At 41.2% G+C, this 19,955-nt stretch overlaps 3 protein-coding genes across 3 annotated transcripts in view; 1 reads left to right on the top strand and 2 right to left on the bottom strand.

Moving 5' to 3' along the window:
• The window catches only part of WWC2 (WW and C2 domain containing 2), a 415,307-nt gene extending 413,509 nt beyond the window's left edge, over positions 1-1,798 (top strand). The window contains exon 23 of the mRNA XM_007940882.2: positions 1,732-1,798. Coding sequence (XP_007939073.1) covers positions 1,732-1,798 — 67 coding nt within the window. The remainder of the gene's footprint in view (positions 1-1,731) is intronic.
• A 3,872-nt stretch (positions 1,799-5,670) lies between these two features.
• On the bottom strand, positions 5,671-6,333 carry LOC103197039 (claudin-22). The gene has a single exon (XM_007940889.1). The coding sequence runs from the start codon at positions 6,331-6,333 to the stop codon at positions 5,671-5,673; it is 663 nt and encodes a 220-aa protein (XP_007939080.1).
• A 1,554-nt stretch (positions 6,334-7,887) lies between these two features.
• Positions 7,888-8,550, bottom strand: LOC103197030 (putative claudin-24). Its single transcript, XM_007940881.1, has one exon. The coding sequence runs from the start codon at positions 8,548-8,550 to the stop codon at positions 7,888-7,890; it is 663 nt and encodes a 220-aa protein (XP_007939072.1).
• Between the last annotated feature and the right edge of the window lie 11,405 nt (positions 8,551-19,955).

Below are 19,955 nucleotides of genomic sequence, written 5' to 3'. Positions count from 1 at the left end.
GGTTCAAACCCACTAGCCACTCCTCGGAAGGAAGGTTGGGCAATCTACTTCCGTAGTGATACTGCCTTGGAAACCCAAGGAGGGGTTGCTGTGAGTCGGATCCGACTCGAGGGCAGTGAGTTTGGTTTTGGTTTTTCATAGTTGAGAAAGGATGGGATTTGGTGCCAGGTGGAAGTACACAGCAAGGAGAAGTTAGGGGTGAGTGCCAGACTGAATAACTCCAATGGAGAGAGGGGGCACTGAAACATAATGGATATTTGACTTTATTTTTTGTGTAACGTTTTATATTAAAGAGTTGGGTTTTTCCTGCCTCTATTCTGCTAAACCATTCTTACAGCTTTTAGGGAATGCTACTACTTTTAGAACTGCAAATCGGTGAGAGGAGTCTCTTCATGCCTTTGGTGTGTGGTCACTTTGAAGAGTAACCAACATTGTCCAGTATTGGAATTTATACAATTTCCAATTGTTACTAAAACTCAAAACAAAAAAAAAAATTCATAAATACTCCCAGCTCCCCTTAAGACCTAAACCCAGACAGGTGATAAGAATAAGTGTGATAGGCCAGGATAAGACAGACTGCCCTCAAAATGTGGCAGTGGCACCACATGAGGGCAATGCCTGGCTACTGATACCCAGCTGGGTTGGGGAGAGTGGGGAGTGGTGTAGGCTGGGGCATTCTGCTTAACATGCAGGCCTGGCTCCATACCAGCTGTTTATTCAAATGGAACGAAGAGCCCAGTGTTCTGTCCTTCTGATTTTTCAAGGGAAATCCGAAATCAGTGATTTTTTTTGGGTGATAGCCCAAATGTCAACAGTGGCAACTATTTCAAGTGTTTATAAAAATACCATGTGAGTCAAAGAACACCCATCTGCAGGCTATGTTCAAGGCGAAGATCCCCATTTTTCATTTCTATCATCCTTTTCTTCTCTATCCTAGTTCTTGTTTCTAACCCCACACTTATTTTATCAGCTAGACTCTCAGTTCCCCAAGAGGAACCAGTGCTTTATTCTTTACAACTCCATCCATGCCCTTCGTGTTGCAACACATATGCACTATGTGTTGTTGGAACTCTGTGTACTGTGTGACTATTTTGTAGAAAAATAGATACACTGCTTCAGTCTTTGGCAGCTGTACAATCCTAGACATTTTATTTTTAACACTCCCCTAACCTCTGAAAACCATTCTACCCCCTTATTTTCCCTCAGCTTCTCCCCGTCAGGTTGTTTCTACTCATCTCAGCTTTGGATGCAAGACGTTTTTTACCTTGAAGACAGTCAGGCTCCTTCTTCTCATGTCATGAGTCATGATAACCATCTATCATGTGGTTGTTAGCACAGTCCTGATTTTAAAGAATTTTCCTGATATCTTGCACCTTTCTGGGAGGTCACTGAGAAGTGTCCATGTAGGATTTGGGCCATTTTGAATCTTCTTCTACGTGGATGAGAAATGTTCATATCTAGGCTGAACCCCTAATGGTTTGAAAACTGACATACATTGGAGATCCTGGAGGGGAACTTGCTGAGTCAATACGCGATTTACCATCAGTCAGAGCTGCTGTTTACCTTTACATTCTACCTCTAAGAGACAAAGACAATCTCGATCTCAAATGGAGTTCTAAGGAAAGATGTAATATCTGGGCTTGTAGAGACATAACTGGAATTCTCAGCAATGGTCATAGAGTATTTTCAACCTAATACTAAAGTTGGTTTATCTTTCATCTCTGACTCTAGGGAGAAGATTGCTTATTTCACCAGAGCAAAGATAAGCATCCCATCCCTGCCGGCTGATGATGTATAAATTACATCTTTTAAGAAATTATTTTTTTACCTGCTCACTTTCTTAGGGAAGGTGAAAAAGTGACCATTTGTTTTGTTTTGTTTGTAACATAACTGTCAACTCTTAAAGAGCTTTTATTTCACATCAGATTTTCAACATACTAATTTGTAAAATACCTTGAATGTAATTCTTTTATGTTTTTTTCTTTTTTCAAAAAAATCAGATAACCAAAATGAAATAATCTGGTACACAAATGTACGGTATGTGTGCATTGCCTCTGGGCTTTATTTTCTAAAAATGGACTAGAGGCAATACCAGGATATGTCCTGTTGAGCTGGCTGTTGAGAAATAACTTGTCCAGCAGAAGGTGGCTTTTGCTTTTCCTTTATCTTCTTGTGAATCAACTGTGAAGATGGCAGCAGTGCCATGTGACATTTTTGTACTAAAGTGCAGCTCTTTCATCTTGAAGTTAAACGTGAATATAAGCTTCACTTCAGAGTTCCAAGTCCACCTGAAATAGGAGCCGTCTTCATTTTCATCACCTGTGGTAGAACACTGTTTCCTTAAAATAGTTTCCTTTTTGTCCTTTTATATTTGTCTAAAGAAAACAAAAACATGAAATGCTGAGTACGAGAATATAAAAATGTAAAGGAGTAGTACTCCTGGCGCCATGAAAGATCTTGTGATTTATTGCATTGTGGGTAAGGGAGACTAGAGGAGGAAAGCAGTTACCCTAAAATACACTAAAATCATCAGATGAGCAGCTTCTGCTTCAGATTCAACCTGAATTTACACAAGTGTTCAAATGTGAGTCTCTGGCGTACATCTGTCATGTTGTGCCTTAGGTGTGGGGATCGTGCCCAGTAGAAGAATGCTGGGGCCAGTGTTCCAAGGACAGACAGTCCTGGTGAGATGGAGGGCAATACATCAGCACTCATTTGATGAAACCAGGCGTAGAGGAAAAGGAATCTTGGGAGATTCCAGAGTCGCCAAAAAAGAAAACACTTTATCAAGCAGACTGCTAACTTTTATTAGAGATTACTTTGCAGCTCTCATTTTTAGGCAATTCCATTTATTATTTATGGTGAAGAGTTCAGAGGCAAAGGGAAGAACATGAGTGGGGTCCTTATTAATTTAAAATATACGCTAAATAGTTGTCAGGCAAACAAACAAGCAAACACCTATTTTGGATAAACACATTTAGAGATTTTAAACTAATAAGGTGTCCTCCAGTTTCATATTGTAGCTTCTCTGACCCAGACACTTCAAAGAAACAAATCCTGTGTATCTCTGCCAGGATAAAGGCTTCTAAGGTAAATATTTATGTAATTTAAGGTGTGCTTATTACTCACTCTCTTATACTGGAGGAAGCAATTTTTGGTTAACCACCTAAACTAAATTTTAAAAATTTTTTAGAAATGCAAAAATCATCTTAGAAGAATGAGCCACTTACAAGAAAGCTTTGTTCCTAAGCAAGAAAGAATCCTCAGTAGCAAGACTTTTATTTTCTTGAAAGCAATTATAAATATTTTGAGATTTTAAATATTCACAAGTTCTTTCTATCAGAATCAAATTCAAATTAAGCAATTTCTGAGCCTAGAACTTTAATTAATGAAGACGATGGAGCATGGGTTTTCATGTGTCCCACCACTTATATGCAAATGCCTCTGAAGATACAACTGGACATGACACTACTTTGAATAGAAACCAAGCTAGGGAATTGATTGAGTCCAGTCCCTCAAGGCTGCCCAATCCATTCTTTAGATGACTAGAGAAAACTAGAGCAAGAATACCATTCATCCTTGTCAAGGTCAAATGTGAAAGACAGACATTTTGAAGTTTATTTAATGTAGAGTTAAATGAAGGTCAGCTGTTCTCAGCTTCTTAGTTTGGCCATGAAAATGTTTATAGAGTTATGTGTAGTTGTACCGTACGATTTTATTTTCTTCATTTATTTATTTACGGTCTTATTTATGTTCTGTTTAATATATAGTTCGGTTCTGGCCATTTTAAATGTTTGACATAGAAGAGGCTATATTGGAATATTTACAGCTTTATAAATCTTCATCAGATTAGCTGTAAACTTTTTGTAATACAAAAAGTTTCAGACAAGTGTTAAAGAATAAAATCTGTCTCAGGCTGGTAGTTAATAGTTGGGACCAAGGTTCTGTACGTTTGATTTTGCAAAATTTGCTCATTTCTAATATGTGAGACAAATTTATTTTAATATAATCTTTGTCCACACTTGTAAAAATCAGCAATAGTGTTATGTATTCATAGGCAGCTTTTAACAGTCATATTTGTACTAACCCAAGTGATTCACAGTGATGAAACATTTTAATAACTTGATCAGAAAACCATATGGACAAATATGAATTTTAATATTATAAATACTGTTTTTAAAGGTAGAATTTATACTGCACAGAATGAAAAGAATGTAATGTTTAGTTCTCAACTTTGAATTACCAGTATGTTATTACAATTTTATATATCAGAATCTAAATGTTACAGGTACAAAAGGAATATTGCTAGCCAAATGAACAAAAAGTTTAGCTGAAACTCGTAGCATGCAAATCAAATAAATTTAATATTTTTTTTTTTTTTTGCTATTGCTCTATAATATATTAAATATCAAAAGCTCAGGACTGAACTAAATATTTAATCAGGTTAAATTCTGAACATGTCTCTGTTTTAATTTGTTTTGTTTGTAAAAAGTATACAAATACATCATATAGATTAACTTTGGTTTCTGCACTTTCCATGTGTTCGTGGGTGGGAAAAAAATCAGTGGGTTTTTTTTAAACAAAGATACATATTGCCTTCTACTTTATTTCAGTGTCGTTTATTGTTCAGTTGCTTTCCCTGATTGGCCCAAACACAAGTTTACTTGAACCATGTACTGAGCAGATATAAAATCTTCCACGAAGCATTCTCCGAGACAGCAGTTTGCTGTGAATAGTTCTTGGTTGGACAATTATATTGCTGATTTGGGGGGGGGGGGGAAGATGGAGTATTTTCATTGTGCAAGTGAAATGAAGGGCCCCAGAATATGCCATGCTGTCTGTCATTGAATGGCCACACCTGTCAGTGTGCTCAGAGCCACACTGGGCAGCATCCCACACATAGTTCCTAGCTCATGGTGCCCCCTGTGGCTGCTCCCTGGCCATGGGAGGTGATGATATTGGCCATGAAATGCAGATCACAGGACATAGAAACAAAACCACATTTTTGCTGCAGATTTTACACAAATCTTCAAAACCACAAGATTTTCCTTCTCTGCTTCTGACACAGTAAATAAGGCATTAATGTCTGTGTCTAACTTTTGGAAAAGGCTTCATACAGGCTCTGAGGTCTTTGATTACAGGAGAGATGATGTGCCCCATGTGTTTCACCTCCCCAGCTTTTAAAGAGCAAGCTGTTATGTAGTATAATCAGATGTCATGCATTTTAAATATGCAACAAGAGTTCAAGTTCATTATAATAGGTTATCTCAAGCACTTGAAAGAAGTAAATGATTAGCAGTAACATTTCCAATTGCCAACATGATTCATCTCTGTATGAATAACACCTTTAAAGATGTAAATACTAATATAATGTTTTATTTACCAGTTCTGTGCAATCACTGAACCTATTTTAAAATTGAGAAAACTCATCGACAGTAATAAGTATGATTACTACTAAGCCTTGATTGGTTTTGGTCTCCAAGTGGAAGATAAAAATGGTTTACCAGCCTCAGAAAGAAATTACAGTTTAAGAACCTAATTGCCACAGAAAAAATTACATTTTACAAAATTGAAAGCACAGAGAATGGGTGACTGTTAGCAGGAACTCCTACCAAATCCTGAGTTGAGCAAGTCTCTGCTGAAGAGTAGACACCACTGACACCTTCTGTCTTAGACTTTCAGGTTGGGGTTTTTCATCTCTAGCTGTTGACAATGATCTTGCACTTCTGCTGCTGCATAGCGGCCCGCAGCTAGAGGGGCTCGGGCTGAGCAGGCTGCACAGTTAAGCAGACACCCTCCTAGTACAAGAGAAAATCCAGCAAACCAGCCAATAAAGAGGGCTTCCCCAAACTCCCACCTGGGGACAATCTCAGGAATGGTCTCATCCCAAAACTCCTGAACCGTCACGTGGGCAACCCAGGAGACTGGAATGAGCACTGTGATCCCTGAGGCCCACAACAGGACTCCTCCCAGGATTAGCAGTTGCTTCTTGAGATCTGGCTGTCTCTCTCCAATTCTCAGGCAGTCCAGGCCAAACCCAGAGACCAGCAGGCCCACCAGTCCAAGCCCATTTGACAGAAACATTAAAATCCTGGAGATCTTGAGTTCAGCAGGCAAGGCCAAGAAAGAATCAAAGTCCTTGCATTGCCTCCCCACTTCCTCTTGGATGACACAGGTTTGCCAGAGTCCCATAGTCCAGTTCTCCATCTCGTTTAACTCCAGGTTGAGGTTTTTCCAATGTGGCAGGTAGTTGGTAAGACAGGTTAAAACCCATCCCAGCAGAGATAATGAAATCCCAACTAATTGTGCCATAGTTCTAAATACTAAGGTCATTGTAGAGTCCTGTGAGCTTTAGCCAAGCTAATGCCTGCTGCTGTGAAAAGGACCGTGTGACACTTGAGTTATCACTTGCAGAGCTCAGAAATTTTTTTTGTTCATTGTGTGTATAGGAGGATTCTTGCCAGAGTTGCTATTGTTTGATCTATGTTGAATAGATTTCAGACAAGGATAGGGAAATTATGTCACAAGCCACTAATGCCAAGGTGTGGCCAAGATCATATTTGTGTCCTATGGGCCGAATTTTGTAGAAAGCAGTTAGTCACTGAAATAAAATGAAGTAGGAATAATTCTGCTTTCTTTGTTAAAGTATAAATGGCTTTTATGTAGTTTCCAACCTTTGTGACAAAGATTTAGTCTAAATTCAAAGTGTTTAATTGACCGTTTTTGTTCAGCTCCTCCCGCTTCGTATCTTACTGAATGCACCTGCCAGATTTTCCTGTGCTGTAGTTCTCACATTTCAGTATGTATGTTGTGGTAATACTGGATGCTATCCTTTTTTTAAAAAAATAGGCTTAAGAAAAGTATTTCTTAACCAAATAAATCAATCTTACCAGAAATCTCTCTAGTACTTAAATCAAGTCTGTTAAAAAAAAATCCCTTAGGCTACATATGACACATGAAACAATAACTGAACAACAGCAAATCTGTTTATCTACATGCCTTTCTGTCAAATTCTTGCACGTGTCCAGAAAGCTTGTTTTGTTATTCTTTGGATTTTTTTTTTTTTTTTTTTGCTTTGCTTTGCTTAAATATGTTTTGGAAAAGTTAAGCAATAGGACTTTGTAGGTTAGAAATCAACATCTCTGTTCACCACAAAAGTATATATTCTCATACTTAAAATTTATAATTGATGAAATTAAAGTTTTCATTAGGGCAAATAAACTCAGTATCTGTATATCAAGAAAAATAATTCGGGGATTGTTTTTCAAGTATGAAACATTTGAGCAAAAAGATGAGATCAGATTGGCCAGTTGTAGAAAGTATTCAGATTGGAAAATGTTACAGTGGACTGAAAATCTTCAGTCCCATAATATCCTGTCACAAAGGGGGCCTCATAGTTTCCTAAACATAAACCATCTCTATTCAAAGAAGACAAAAGTAATTGTTTTGAAAATACCACTGTAGGATTGGCATAGCATATGGTTCTGCTTATACTTAAAAGATTTCAGGTTAACATTTTCTTGAGGAAACTTAACTATTTCTAGCTACCAACATGAACAACAACAACAAAAAAAAACCTTTCTAATGTAAAAGTTAGCACATTAAAGTTTAAAAGTGCACATATTGGACAACCACCACAACATTTTGATTTACAAAAACAGATCAAGGTAATTTTTGTTCATATGTATATAATCCTTACTATATAGTTTTCTTTTAAATGTATTTTTTTTCATTCTGATTTCTCCAGGTAATGGGGAGAAAGGACAATGTAATCAAAGAAAAAATAGTTAGTGAATAAAAAAAAAATTAGCACAGATTTAGCTACGTAACAAAGACACCATTGTCATCATATTTAAGAGGAAAGCTCTCTCTGGCCTTGTCTAATTCTTATACTTTAGGATCTGCAGTTCCTTTTTCCAAGCACGAACACTGAGTTTGTATTTCTGCCACTGTGTAGTGACCCGCAGCTAGAGGGGCTTGGGCTGAGCAGGCTGCGCAGTTAAGCAGACACCCTCCTAGTACAAGAGAAAATCCAGCAAACCAGCCAATAAAGAGGGCTTCCCCAAACTCCCACCTGGGGACAATCTCAGGAATGGTCTCATCCCAAAACTCCTGAACCGTCACGTGGGCAACCCAGGAGACTGGAATGAGCACTGTGATCCCTGAGGCCCACAACAGGACTCCTCCCAGGATTAGCAGTTGCTTCTTGAGATCTGGTTGTCTCTCTCCAATTCTCAGGCAGTCCAGGCCAAACCCAGAGACCAGCAGGCCCACCAGTCCAAGCCCATTTGACAGAAACATTAAAATCCTGGAGATCTTGAGTTCAGCAGGCAAGGCCAAGAAAGAATCAAAGTCCTTGCATTGCCTCCCCACTTCCTCTTGGATGACACAGGTTTGCCAGAGTCCCATAGTCCAGTTCTCCATCTCATTTAACTCCAGGTTGAGGTTTTTCCAATGTGGCAAATAAGTTGTAATAATGGATAAAACCCATCCCAACAAAGATAATAAAAGTCCAACCAGTTGCATTGCTATTCTAAAGACTAAAGCCATCGTAACAAAGCTGAAAGCTTTTTGCCACTTCTATAAGAGCTGCTGTCTTGTGGTTGACGGTAGTGTGACGATCTAGCTTCTATGCTGCCTGGAATATAAGCTGTCACCATTAACTCTTTGGGTACTCTGAAATGCGTTTTTGTTCTTTTTGAATATAGTGTTTCATGTAAAGGACGAAGGACTTTGTTAAAACTATGAGTTAGGCTTTCTGATAAAGATTTGATCTGTTACCTTCCAATGTGCTTAGTAAAATTCTATCCCCAATGCTTGATGATTATAAGTCAAAGGATGAACAAAGAGGGCTCTATGACCCCTCACCCTAAAATACAACAGAAATCTTTGTGCTTCAATATGGATTAATTAGATTTTAAGTGGTGATAAAAGGCCAGCTCTCTCTACAACAGGACTTCATTGTACTAGCTAAATCTGAGATTTCAGGGATGTAAAACAAGGCCTTGTAAAGAAAGGTAGTCTGTTTCCCTATAATCTTTATTCTTCATGGACTTCCTTAACCTACACAAGGGCCTGGCCCGTGTTCTTGAGTGTCACAAGGACTCAAGACTTGGCAGAAAAGTTTCCCTCATAGCTTCCTTCGAAAAGCAGAGGCTAGTTTGTTGCATTAATTAAAACAAAAAAGACGGAGGCTGATCCCCAGAGAGACCAAATGAGAGGGAACATCCGGGAAGTTCCAGATGTCACTCGGAGGTTTTCTCCATCCTTATTAAGAGCTTGTGGTAAAGTATTGTTTCTTGGTGTCCAGAGCTGCCACTTAAGTCACAAAGGCAGAGCAGCACTGGCATCAAGACTTCTGCCAGTTCCAAGACACAAGTTTCTGGTGCAAAAACAATAGCCACAATGAGACTGACCCTTGAAGTTTCATCTTGTTTGGTTATTTTTAATATTATTATTTAGGCCACACCTTGAGAGCATATTTCTGCAGAACATGACCCCGGGGCACATACAGTGCCTCCCAGGCCAGGACAAAACGCCATGTGCTCCAGATTCCCAAGTTGCTCCCCAGGGCTCCTGGGCATCCTTACCCACATTCAGGAGGCAGAACATGTCAATTCTTGAAGTGGAGCCTCTGCCCTGGAAGGTTCTAACTTGGTGGAGCAGAACCACTGTCCATCATGTTGTATCAGTCGAGTGTAGTTCAGGATCAGAGATGATCTTTTATGATGTAGCTAAATAGGATCTCTGGGGAGACAACCCCAATCCTGATGCATCCAAATTCATGTAAAGGTAGAGATAACTCACTGCCATCAAGTCAATTCTGACTCAAAGTGGCCTCCATTGGGTTTCCAAGGCTGTAAATCTTTACAGAAGAGCTCTGGTAGCGTAGTGCCTAAGGCACTTGTCTGCTAACCAGAAGGTTGGCGGTTCAAACCCACCAGCCACTCCTTGGAAGGAAGGTCGGGCAATCTACTTCCATAGTGATACCACCTCGGAAACCCAAGGAGGTTTGCTATGAATCGAGTATGACTTGATGGCACATAGCAACAACAGCAACAACAAACCTTTACAGAGCAGACTGCCTCATCTTCCATGGAGCAGCTGGTGAGTTTGAACCACCAACCTTTTGGGTAGCAGCTAAATGCCTTCACCCCTACACCACCCACCAATTATTCACTGCCATTGAGTTGATTATGACTAGCAACCCCCATTGGCTTTCCAAGGTGGTAAAAAGCACTTGACTGATAACCAGAAGGCTGGTGGTTCAAACCCACCAGCCACTCCTCGGAAGGAAGGTTGGGCAATCCTACTTTCATAGTGATACTGCCTCGGAAACCCAAGGAGGGGTCGCTATGAGTCAGGGCCGACTCGACGGCACATAACAACAACAACAAATCTTTACTGAAGTAGATTGCCTCATCTTCCTTCTGCAGAGCAGCTGGTCTGGTTAGCAGTCAAATCCCTCAAGCACTGCACCACCAGAACGCCTTAAAAGTCAGTTTGTTGTTACATGCCGTCGAGTTTTTTCCGACTCATAGCGACCCTACGCACAGCAGAACAAAACATCACCCGGTCCCGTACCAGCTCCATGATCCCTGCTATACTTGAGCCCGTCGTCACAGCCACCGTGCCAGTCTTATCTCGTTGAAGGCCTTCCCCTCTTTCGTTGACCCTCACCTTACCAAGCATGACATCCTTCTCCAAAGAATGGTCCCTTCTGACAACATGACCAAAGTAGGTGAGAAGAAGTCTGGCCATTCTCGCCTCCAAGGAGCATTCTGGCTCACTTCCTCCAGGACAGATCTGTTAGTTCTTTCAACAGTCCATGGTACTTCAGTCAGTTTAGAAGGGTGTTTTTTTTTTTCTTCTATCATTTTGGATTTAAACAAGTTCACCTCCTGAAAAAATTCTTTGTTAATTTTTACAAATTCAGGTTGCCTGAAGATATATTGAGGTCCTCAGGACACTGAAATAACAGTGCTGTCTCAGTTTGCATGGAGGCCTATCGGTCCACAAAGGGTTGGAGATTTGCTTGCCACACTAGTCACCAAATGAGCAGTCACGAGGATGCTGCATCTGTGGCCAAGGAATGCTTGATGAATTGCTTCATCACCAGGAGACAGGAGAATGGCGAGCTAGAGCTTTCCTTCAGGAAGCACGCAGGCAGGAGGATGAAAGATCTGGAGAGCCATCATTAAAAATTATAGGGAGATAGTTCTTAATATTGCATTGAGAACTTTTTGAAAAATGGAATAAACTTCTCTGTGAGACAGGGTAATCTCCACCATGAAGGTTTAAACACCTTCCTGAGTATTGGAGAGGATTGACCATCTGTCAGGATTCTCAACAGAAGAAATGTCTGCTATGGTGAGAGTTGGAGATCTGCATAACCTGTAAGTGACCTCCCAACTCATTCATTCTTTCAACATTTATAAAAAGCACTTTTTGAGCACCTCCTACTTCCCAGGCACTGTTAAGTCCTGAAATACAACCAAGACTAGAATGAATATAGTTCTCTATCCCTACCCCAAGGGGCTTACATTTGAGTGGAAAGAGGCCTTTAATAAGGAAATAAATGAGATAATTAAAAGAAAAATCTGGGACAAGAGTGTTCCAGGCAGAGTAAACCTAGTGCAGTAGCTCTGAGGCAGGAATCTGCCTGGTAAAGAAGTGAAAAACACAAAGCCCCATACCTATGAGTGGCTGCCATCTCCACATCTTGAGTTTTGGCTTATCTACTTGGACCATGTTACTCTACAGTGGAGCGTGAGAGTGAAATTCACTTTAAAAATATTACCACCAAATTATTTTTCATGTAGAGAACCACATTATCTCTATCTCAGGAACATTAATCTCAATTTCCTTTCATGAACAGAACTTGGATGGTCAACAGATTGTGTATATTTCTGGTAGTCCAGTGGTAAACATGACCAACCATCCCAGTTTGCACAGGACTGCCCTGGATTTAGTATTCACAGTCCCACATCCTGGGAAATGCTGCAGTTCAGGGTAAGAATAATAAATGTTCTATAATAAACTATCCTACAATTCAGTGGCATAATAATCATATTTCTTTTGCTCATGAATCTGCAGTTCAATCAAGGCTTGGTAGAGGTCCTTGGCATCACAGCCATTTGTTGAGGCAATTCAACTGAGGGTTGAAGGTTCCATGCCCAAGATGGCTTACTCACTTGGCTGCAAGTCAGGACTGGGTCAACTGGGAGCTCAGCAGAGCCAAGGGCTGGGAGCCTGTGTGACTAGTGCTTCTTTCTCACATGGTGGCTGGATTTCCAGGGTAGACATCCCAGCAGGTCAAGGCAGTAGCTGTATCACCTTTTGTGACCTCGCCTGAGAAGTCACTGAGCATCTCTTCTACCCTCCTCTCATAGACTAGGCAGTCACAAAGGCCTGCCCAGGCCAGGGGTGAAGGGTGGGGTGGAATATAGGCTCCATCTCTTGAGGGGAGACTAGCAAGGTTCTGAAAGAGCTTGTGGGAACAGAAACACTTCCGTGACGCTTTTGGGGAAGAAAATCTACCACAATATGTAAGTCAAGTTGACCTGTTAGTGGAGCTCTTGACCAAATCTAGATTCTAGGAGATACAGGGTAAACATTGCCTAGGAAAGATGGCTTTTCCTTCTCAATTTGATTGTGTGTTTTTATGCCTAAGATTAAGTTTGTGGTCACAAACTGAACTGTGCACACCCTGGCAGGTTTTACACAAGTCCTGCTACTGCCAGCCTATCCCTGTATACCTCAGCTACTAGCTCTTTCCTTGCTAGTAGTCCAAGGCCTGCTATAGCAAAAGGAGACCCCATGCTCATTCGTTCATTCAGCCCAATGTATACCATGCTAGCACTGGGGTTATTTGTAAAGATTTGCCCTCAAGCAAAACAAGCCCAGCTAATGAGAAAACAGTACAGTTGACACTTGAACAACACAAGTTTCAACTGGACAGGCCCACTTATATGTGGTTTTTTTCCAAGATGTGGATCTTCATAAATTTAAGAGCTGATAGATGCCACACCAGATGAATTAAAAGAAGGTAACTTGATGAAGATGAATGCTTCCGAACCAATGACAAACAATGAGGAAGAAGACATGGAAGAAGCAATGCCAGAAAACAAACTGACATTAGACAGCCTGGCAGAATTAGAGTCTGGCAATTATTTCAAGACTGCTTTGACTTCTTTTACAACATCGACCCTTTTATGATATGGGCACTGAAACTAAAGCAAGTGGTGGAAGAAGGATCAGTACCATATAGAAACATTTTTAGAGAGATGAATAAGCAAAAATGTCAGACAGTAATAACGATGTGTTCCTGTAAGTTACACCAAATGTTCCTGCGTCTCCTTCCACCGCCTCACCTCTGCCACCCCTGAGACAGCTCAACCAACCTCTTCCCCCTCCTCCTCAGCCTACTTAATGTGAAGATGAAAATGAAGCCTTTGTGATGCTCTACTTCCACTTAATGAATAGTAATTAATCATCATGTTGTATATTAAAAAGAAAAAAAAAAAAACCTTACCTGTTGTATATGTGTGAGTGTCTTCGTGTGAAAATCTAATAATTGCACAGCAAGGGCTGTATTAGTCAACTGTTATCAGCAAGGCTTCTGGTCAACAGTAGACTATTAGTAGTTACATTTTGGGGGGAGTCAAAAGTTATATACAGATTTTCAAGTGCATGTTGGCTCGGTGCCCCTAACCACTGTGCTGTTCAAGGGTCAACGGTATACTAAGTATTCTAAAAGAGATGCCAATTAAGAAAGAATTAATAATTTAGGGAGGAAGGATGCCAAGAGTGTCTTGAAAAAAGGAATTGCTCTTAAATGATATATGGAAGTGGTTGGTGGGAAACTGTATTGCCTGGTAGCATAGTGCCTAAGGCACTTGACTGCTAACCAGAAGGCTAGTGGTTCAAACTTACCAGCCACTCCTTGGAAGGAAGGTAGGGCAATGTATCTGTAGTGATATCGCCTCGGAAACTCAAGGAGGGGTCGCTATGAGTTGGGTCTGACTCTATGGCATATAATAAGAACAGTGCACAGGGGAGGAGAGAGGCAATCCACAGAAAATGAGGCTAGATACGTAACACTAAATCATTTGTATTGTAAAATACAGACATTAAGAGTCCTTGAAGGATTATAAGCAAAGGTAGACAGGATCTTTTTTTTTTTAAAAGACAGGATCATTTTTGCATCTTAAAAACCTGACTGGTGGCTCCAGGGATGAGCTGGTTTGTATCATCTGTGATGCAAGACACACATACAAGGCCCCTGAAACTGAACTGTAGCCTGGCTGCTGTTAAACACAGTAGGTAGCTAGCCCCTGGGCAGGATTTGCTCTGGTCCCACCTCATCAGCTAGCAGTGGTAGCTCGTGGCCACTGAAGGGTTGGAGAGAGATGGCAAGGGCACAAGATAGAGGACTGTTGAGAGGATTAGGAATCTAAAGTCAGTAGGGAGGCACAAATCCCATGTCAACATTACATTTTAAAAATCCCTTCGGTGTTGGAGACCAAAATATATCTCTGGAGTCCCTGGGGGAAAAAAAAACCAAACTCACTGCCCTCAAGTCAGATCCAACTCAGTGACCCCTCCTTGGGTTTCCGAGGCAGTATCACTACGGAAGTAGATTGCCCAACCTTCCTTCTGAAGAGTGGCTGGTGGGTTTGAACCGCCAGACTTCTGGTTAGCAGTGCCTTAGGCACAATGCCACCAGAGCTCCCTCTGGAGTCACTGGGTGGTGCAAAGGGTTAAACGCTGGACTACTAACTGTGTTAGGAAAGTGAGGAAGTACAGAAGTTAAAGCGAAAGCAAGGAAAGAAAAAATAGCCCCAACCTCGACAGATCAGAGCAGGCTTTAGTGGAGAAAAGCCCATGAGGAACGACTCTGGAAGCAACATGAGCGATGCCAGTTGCAGAGTAGAGCGGTGCCTGGGGGAAGTGTTGCCCCCTTTTATAGGGACCTCTGGTGCACATGGGGTTTTGCAAGAGTTGCAGTTTCCAGGAAGTGGGGTTGTTTTTGACAAAGGGGGGTGGAGTCTGTAGGTAGAACTTATCCTTGACTTTTCACAAGGCGGGGGAGGGAGTGGGTATGCAAGCAGAGTTCATCTAAGATTTTTCAAGGCAGGGGAGGGTGTGGGGTCTGCAGGTGGAATTTATCTTTGAAGTTTCAGGGTGTCTTAGCCAAGTTTAGAGTAGCCAGTTGGGTCCTTCAAACTGAAAGGTTGACTGCTCAAACCCACTCAGAAGTGCCTTTTAAGACAAGCCTGATGATCTGCCTCCAAAAGGTCACAGCCTTAAAAACTCTATGGAGTAGTTGTAATCATGGGTTCACCATGAGTCTGAATTGGTCAGTGTTCTTGGGTTGAGCATAAGGTGAAGAAGTTGGCTTGGTTTGGGATCTTGTGGAAAAATATCCACTGAATCAAAACACTAAAGTCCATATTGCTGTGACAGAGAGGAAGGTACTGGGGAAACAGTAGCCTTCCCTGCCTCCACTCACAAGCACTCTGGACGTGCACTGTCAGAATAGCCCTTGCTCCCAACCAGTGCTCAGGCCTCCTTGTCACTTTGACATAAGTAAAGACAAAGGGGTTTCTCCTGTGACACACAGTTTTATTTTATTAAAATAAAACCTATTTTGATTTTCTTAATATTTTTTATTCTGTTCAATAGTAATTTTCACTATTAACACTATGAACTTATTAGTAAGATAAAGACACTGCTACCTAACAACCCCCATATCGTTGTTATTTGCCATCAAATCCCCCGACTCATAGCAACCCCTCCTTGGGTTTCCAAGGTGGTACCACTATGGAAGTAGATTGCCCAGCCTTCCTTCCAAGGAGTGGCTAGCCTTCTAGTTAGCAGTGAAATGCCTTAGGCACTAGGCCACCAGAGCTCCTAAAGAAGAGAGTAAACTATTATAATGAAATGTGCAAAGACCTGGAGTTAGAAAACTGAAAGGGAAGAACATACTTGGCATTTCTCAAGATAAAAGAACTGAAGGAAAATTCAAGCCTTGAGTTGCAATATTGAAGGATTTTATGGGTGAAATATTGAGCAATGTAGGAGCATCAAAGGAAGAAGGAAGGAATACACAGAGTTACTCTACCAAAAAGAATTGGTTGACATTCAACCATTTCAGAAGGTAGCATATGATCAAGAACCAATGGTATTGAAAGTCCAAGCTGCACTGAAGAAATTGATGAAAAACAGGGTTCCAGAAATTGATGAAATACCCATTGAAATGTTTCAACGAATGAATGCAGCACTGGAGATGCTCATTCATTTATGCCAAGAAATTTGGAGGACAGCTACCTGGCCAACCAACTGGAAGAGATCGGTATTTGTGCCCATTCCAAAAAAAGGTGGTCCAACAAAATGTGAAAATTATTGAACCATATCATTAATTTCACACACAAGTAAAATTTTGCTGAAAATAATTCAAAGATGATTGCAGTGGTTTATTGATAGAGAAGGAACTGCCAGAAATTCAAGTCAGATTCAGAAGAGGGTATGGAATAAGGGATATCATTGCTGATGTCAGATCCTGGCTGAAACCAAAGACTACCAGAAAGAAGTTTATCTCTGTTTTATTGACTATGCAAAGGCATTCAACTGTGTGGTTCATAACAAATTATGGATAACATTGAGAAGAATGGGAATTCCAGAACATTTAACTGTGTGCATGAGGAACCTGTACATACACCAAGAGGCTGTCGTTGGAACAGAACAAAGGGATACTGCAAGGTTTAAAATCAGGACAGGTGTGTGTCAGGGTTGTATCCTTTCACCATACTTATTCAGTCTATATGCTGAACAAATAATCCAAGAAGCTGGACTATATGAAGAAGAACACAGCAGGAGGATTGGAGACTCATTATCAACCTGCAACATGCAGATGACACAACCTTGCTTGCTAAAAGTGAAGAATACTTGAAGTGTTAATGGAAGAAGATCAAAAACTACAGCCTTCAGTATGGATTATACCTCAACTTAATGAAAACAAAAATCCACACAACTGGACCAATAAACAACATCGAAATAAATGGAGGAAAGATTGAAGTTGTCAGGAATTTCATTTTACTTGGATAAACATTCAACACCTATTGAAGCAGCAGTCAAGACATTAGATGACATACTGCACTGGGCAAATCTGCTGCAGAAACCCTCATTAAAGTGTTAAAGATCAGAGGTGTCACTTTGAAGACTATGTGCCTGGCCCAAGCCATGGTATTTTCAATAGACTCATGTATGTGGAAGCTGGACAATGAATAAGGAAGACAAAAGAAGAGTTGATGCTTTTGAGTTGTAGTGTTGGCAAAGAATACGGAAAATACCATGGACTGCCAGAAGAATGAACAAATCTGTCTTGGAAGTGCAGTCAGAATTGTCCTTAGAAGTGAGAATGGTCAGGCTTCATCTCATATACTTTGGTCATGTTGTCAGAAGGGACCAGTGCCTGGAGAAGGATGTCATGCTCGGTAAAGTAAGGGTCAGCAAGAAAGGAAAAGACCCTCCATGAGAAGGACTGACACCGTAGCTGCAATGATGGGCTCAAACGTAGCAAGGATTGTGAGGATGGCACAGGACCAGGCAGTGTTTCATCCTGTTGTACATGGGGTCGCTGTGAGTCAGAACAGACTTAACAGCACCTAACAACAACATTCTTAACTTCATGCTTATCATTCCAATATATATTTTACCCAGGAAAATCAGGGAAGTGGAAAGGAAGATGTGAGATGCCTCTGCAGCATTGGACTTCATCATGGCCCTTGGCTCTGTACTAACATAGTCAAGCAGAGCACTTTTGTGTCACTATAAACATCAACTTTGGATATGTAGACTGGATATCAAAACTATGGAATTTCTAAGGCAAGAATGGAAAATATAAGATAATGTCCACACTAATAGAAAGTCCAAATTTCTCACAAGAGTTAGGACTATGGATCAGAAGCGTCTTCTCCCTGTCCTGTTCTCTCCTCGTGATTGGAACACATCACAAGAAATGTGCTGTGCACACGAATCCATATCTATTTTATGAATCTCCATCACTAACAAACGTGAGGTCAAATTCACAAGTCATTTTTTGGCGTTTTGGATGTGGATGTCTCAGTTCTTTTTCTCAAGCACAGAGGAGGCTGGGCCTGTTGTGTCTGCACTGAGCAGTGTTGTTGCAAGAGGAGTGTTTTGGTTCTCTAGTGCTGCTATAACAAACACGTATGGCTTTAATAAACAAGGATTTATTCTCTTACAGTTTAAGAAGCTAGAAGTTTGAGTTCAAAGTGCCCGCTCTAGGGGCTGGGTGAAAGCCCCTTGACCTAGGGCTTTAGCTTTGCTTCTTCTGCCCAGCCCACTGAAGCTGGAGGCTTTTCTTTTTTCTTTTTCTTTTTTTAATTTTATTTTGATTTGGGTGAAGATTTACAGAGTAAATTCACTTTTCATACAGCAGTTCACATATATTTTGTCTCATGTCATTGACCAAAATTTACAATGCAACAGCTCCCCTCCCACTTCTGGAGGCTTTTCTTAACTCAGACAGCTGCTGGCTGCTGACTGAGGTTGACAAGTAAAATGGCACAGTCCCCAAATTATCAAGTAACACAGTAGGCTACTAGTTCAAGTCCAGAAACAGTCTCAAGATCAGCAGACAACATGGCAGGCTACTGAGTTGAAGATTCAGCCAAATGCAGGATCAAAAAGCTCAGACAACTTTCTCAAGGCTTCTTATATACTGGAAGCAGACCACATCCCTAAGGCAGCTTTTCAGCTGGTCACAGCAGATTCCACCGTGGAGTTGATTACCAGGCTCATCATGGGGAATAATAACTACATCCAGCTGCCCAGCCACTCAAAACCAGACCCAGCCAACTTGGGACATAACCTGAACCACCACAGAGCCACTTGGTGAACGTATTGCAGTTTGACACTGGGGTTTCCACACGCAGTGATGTGCTGGCAAGTGTTCAATACCAACTCTCAGGATGAGAGAGCCCCCTAATTTATAACCTTTGCCAGTTTCTGGGATATAAATACTCCCCCATGGTCAATTTTAAGCTGCCAATCTGAAGTCACTGTGTGTAGAGTTGGGAAGAGATATGAAATAGCACACGATCATCTAGTATTTTTACCATATGGACAAAGTTGTTGTTGTTATGTGCTGTCGAGTCGGACCCAACTCATAGCAACCCCTCCTTGGGTTTCCAAGGCGGTATCACTACTGAAGTAGATTGCCCAGCCTTCCTTCTGAGGAGTGGTTGGTGGGTTTGAACCGCCAGCCTTCTGGTTAGCAGTCAAGTGCCTTAAGCACTACGCTACCAGAGCTCCTATATAGACAATAGATGTAAATAACCTCAAGAGCATAAGTAATAGTAAAATTTGGTACAATAAGTAGAAAGTGATCAATGTTGAGTATGAATAAATACTTTTGTCTTTAGTTAATTGAAAACAATTGCTTTTAAGTCAATTCCAACTCATGATAACCCCAACTCATGGCAACCCTATGTGTTGTCGGACTAGAACTGTGCTCCATAGGATTTTCAATGACTGATTCCTCGGCTGTAGATCCCTAGGCCTTTCTTACAAGGTGCCCCTGGGTGGACCTGAACCTCCAAATTTTTTGGTTGGTAGCCCCAGGGATACAGGTGAGGAGAGACAACTCAGGGACGCCCAAAGCAGCAGGCCAGAAGAGCAGAAGAAAGGGGATTAAAAGCCAGGAACCCAGACAGAAGAGCAGTCAGCCCCAGGGATACAGGTGAGGAGAGAGAACTCAGGGACGCCCAAAGCAGCACGCAGGAAGAGCAGGAGAAAGGGGATTATAAGCCAGGAAGCAAGAGAGAAGAGCAATCAGCCGAAGCGATTAGGTGAGGAGAGGAAACTCAGGCCTGCCCAAAGCAGCAGGATGGGAAATCAGGAGAAAGGGGATAAAAGCCAGGAACCCG

The sequence above is a fragment of the Orycteropus afer genome, unplaced genomic scaffold (genome assembly GCF_000298275.1).
Source record: "Orycteropus afer afer isolate SDZICR_OR568_19922 unplaced genomic scaffold, OryAfe1.0 scaffold00073, whole genome shotgun sequence".
In the NCBI taxonomy this organism is placed as follows: Eukaryota; Metazoa; Chordata; class Mammalia; order Tubulidentata; family Orycteropodidae; genus Orycteropus; species Orycteropus afer.
Note: the sequence above shows the minus strand (reverse complement) of the source record. Positions and strands in the feature narration are given on the sequence as shown.

What these genes read in the sequence shown, in the direction of transcription:
- LOC103197039 (XM_007940889.1), bottom strand. Translation starts at nt 6,333, where the DNA reads ATGACCTTAGTATTTAGAACTATGGCACAATTAGTTGGGATTTCATTA.
- LOC103197030 (XM_007940881.1), bottom strand. Translation starts at nt 8,550, where the DNA reads ATGGCTTTAGTCTTTAGAATAGCAATGCAACTGGTTGGACTTTTATTA.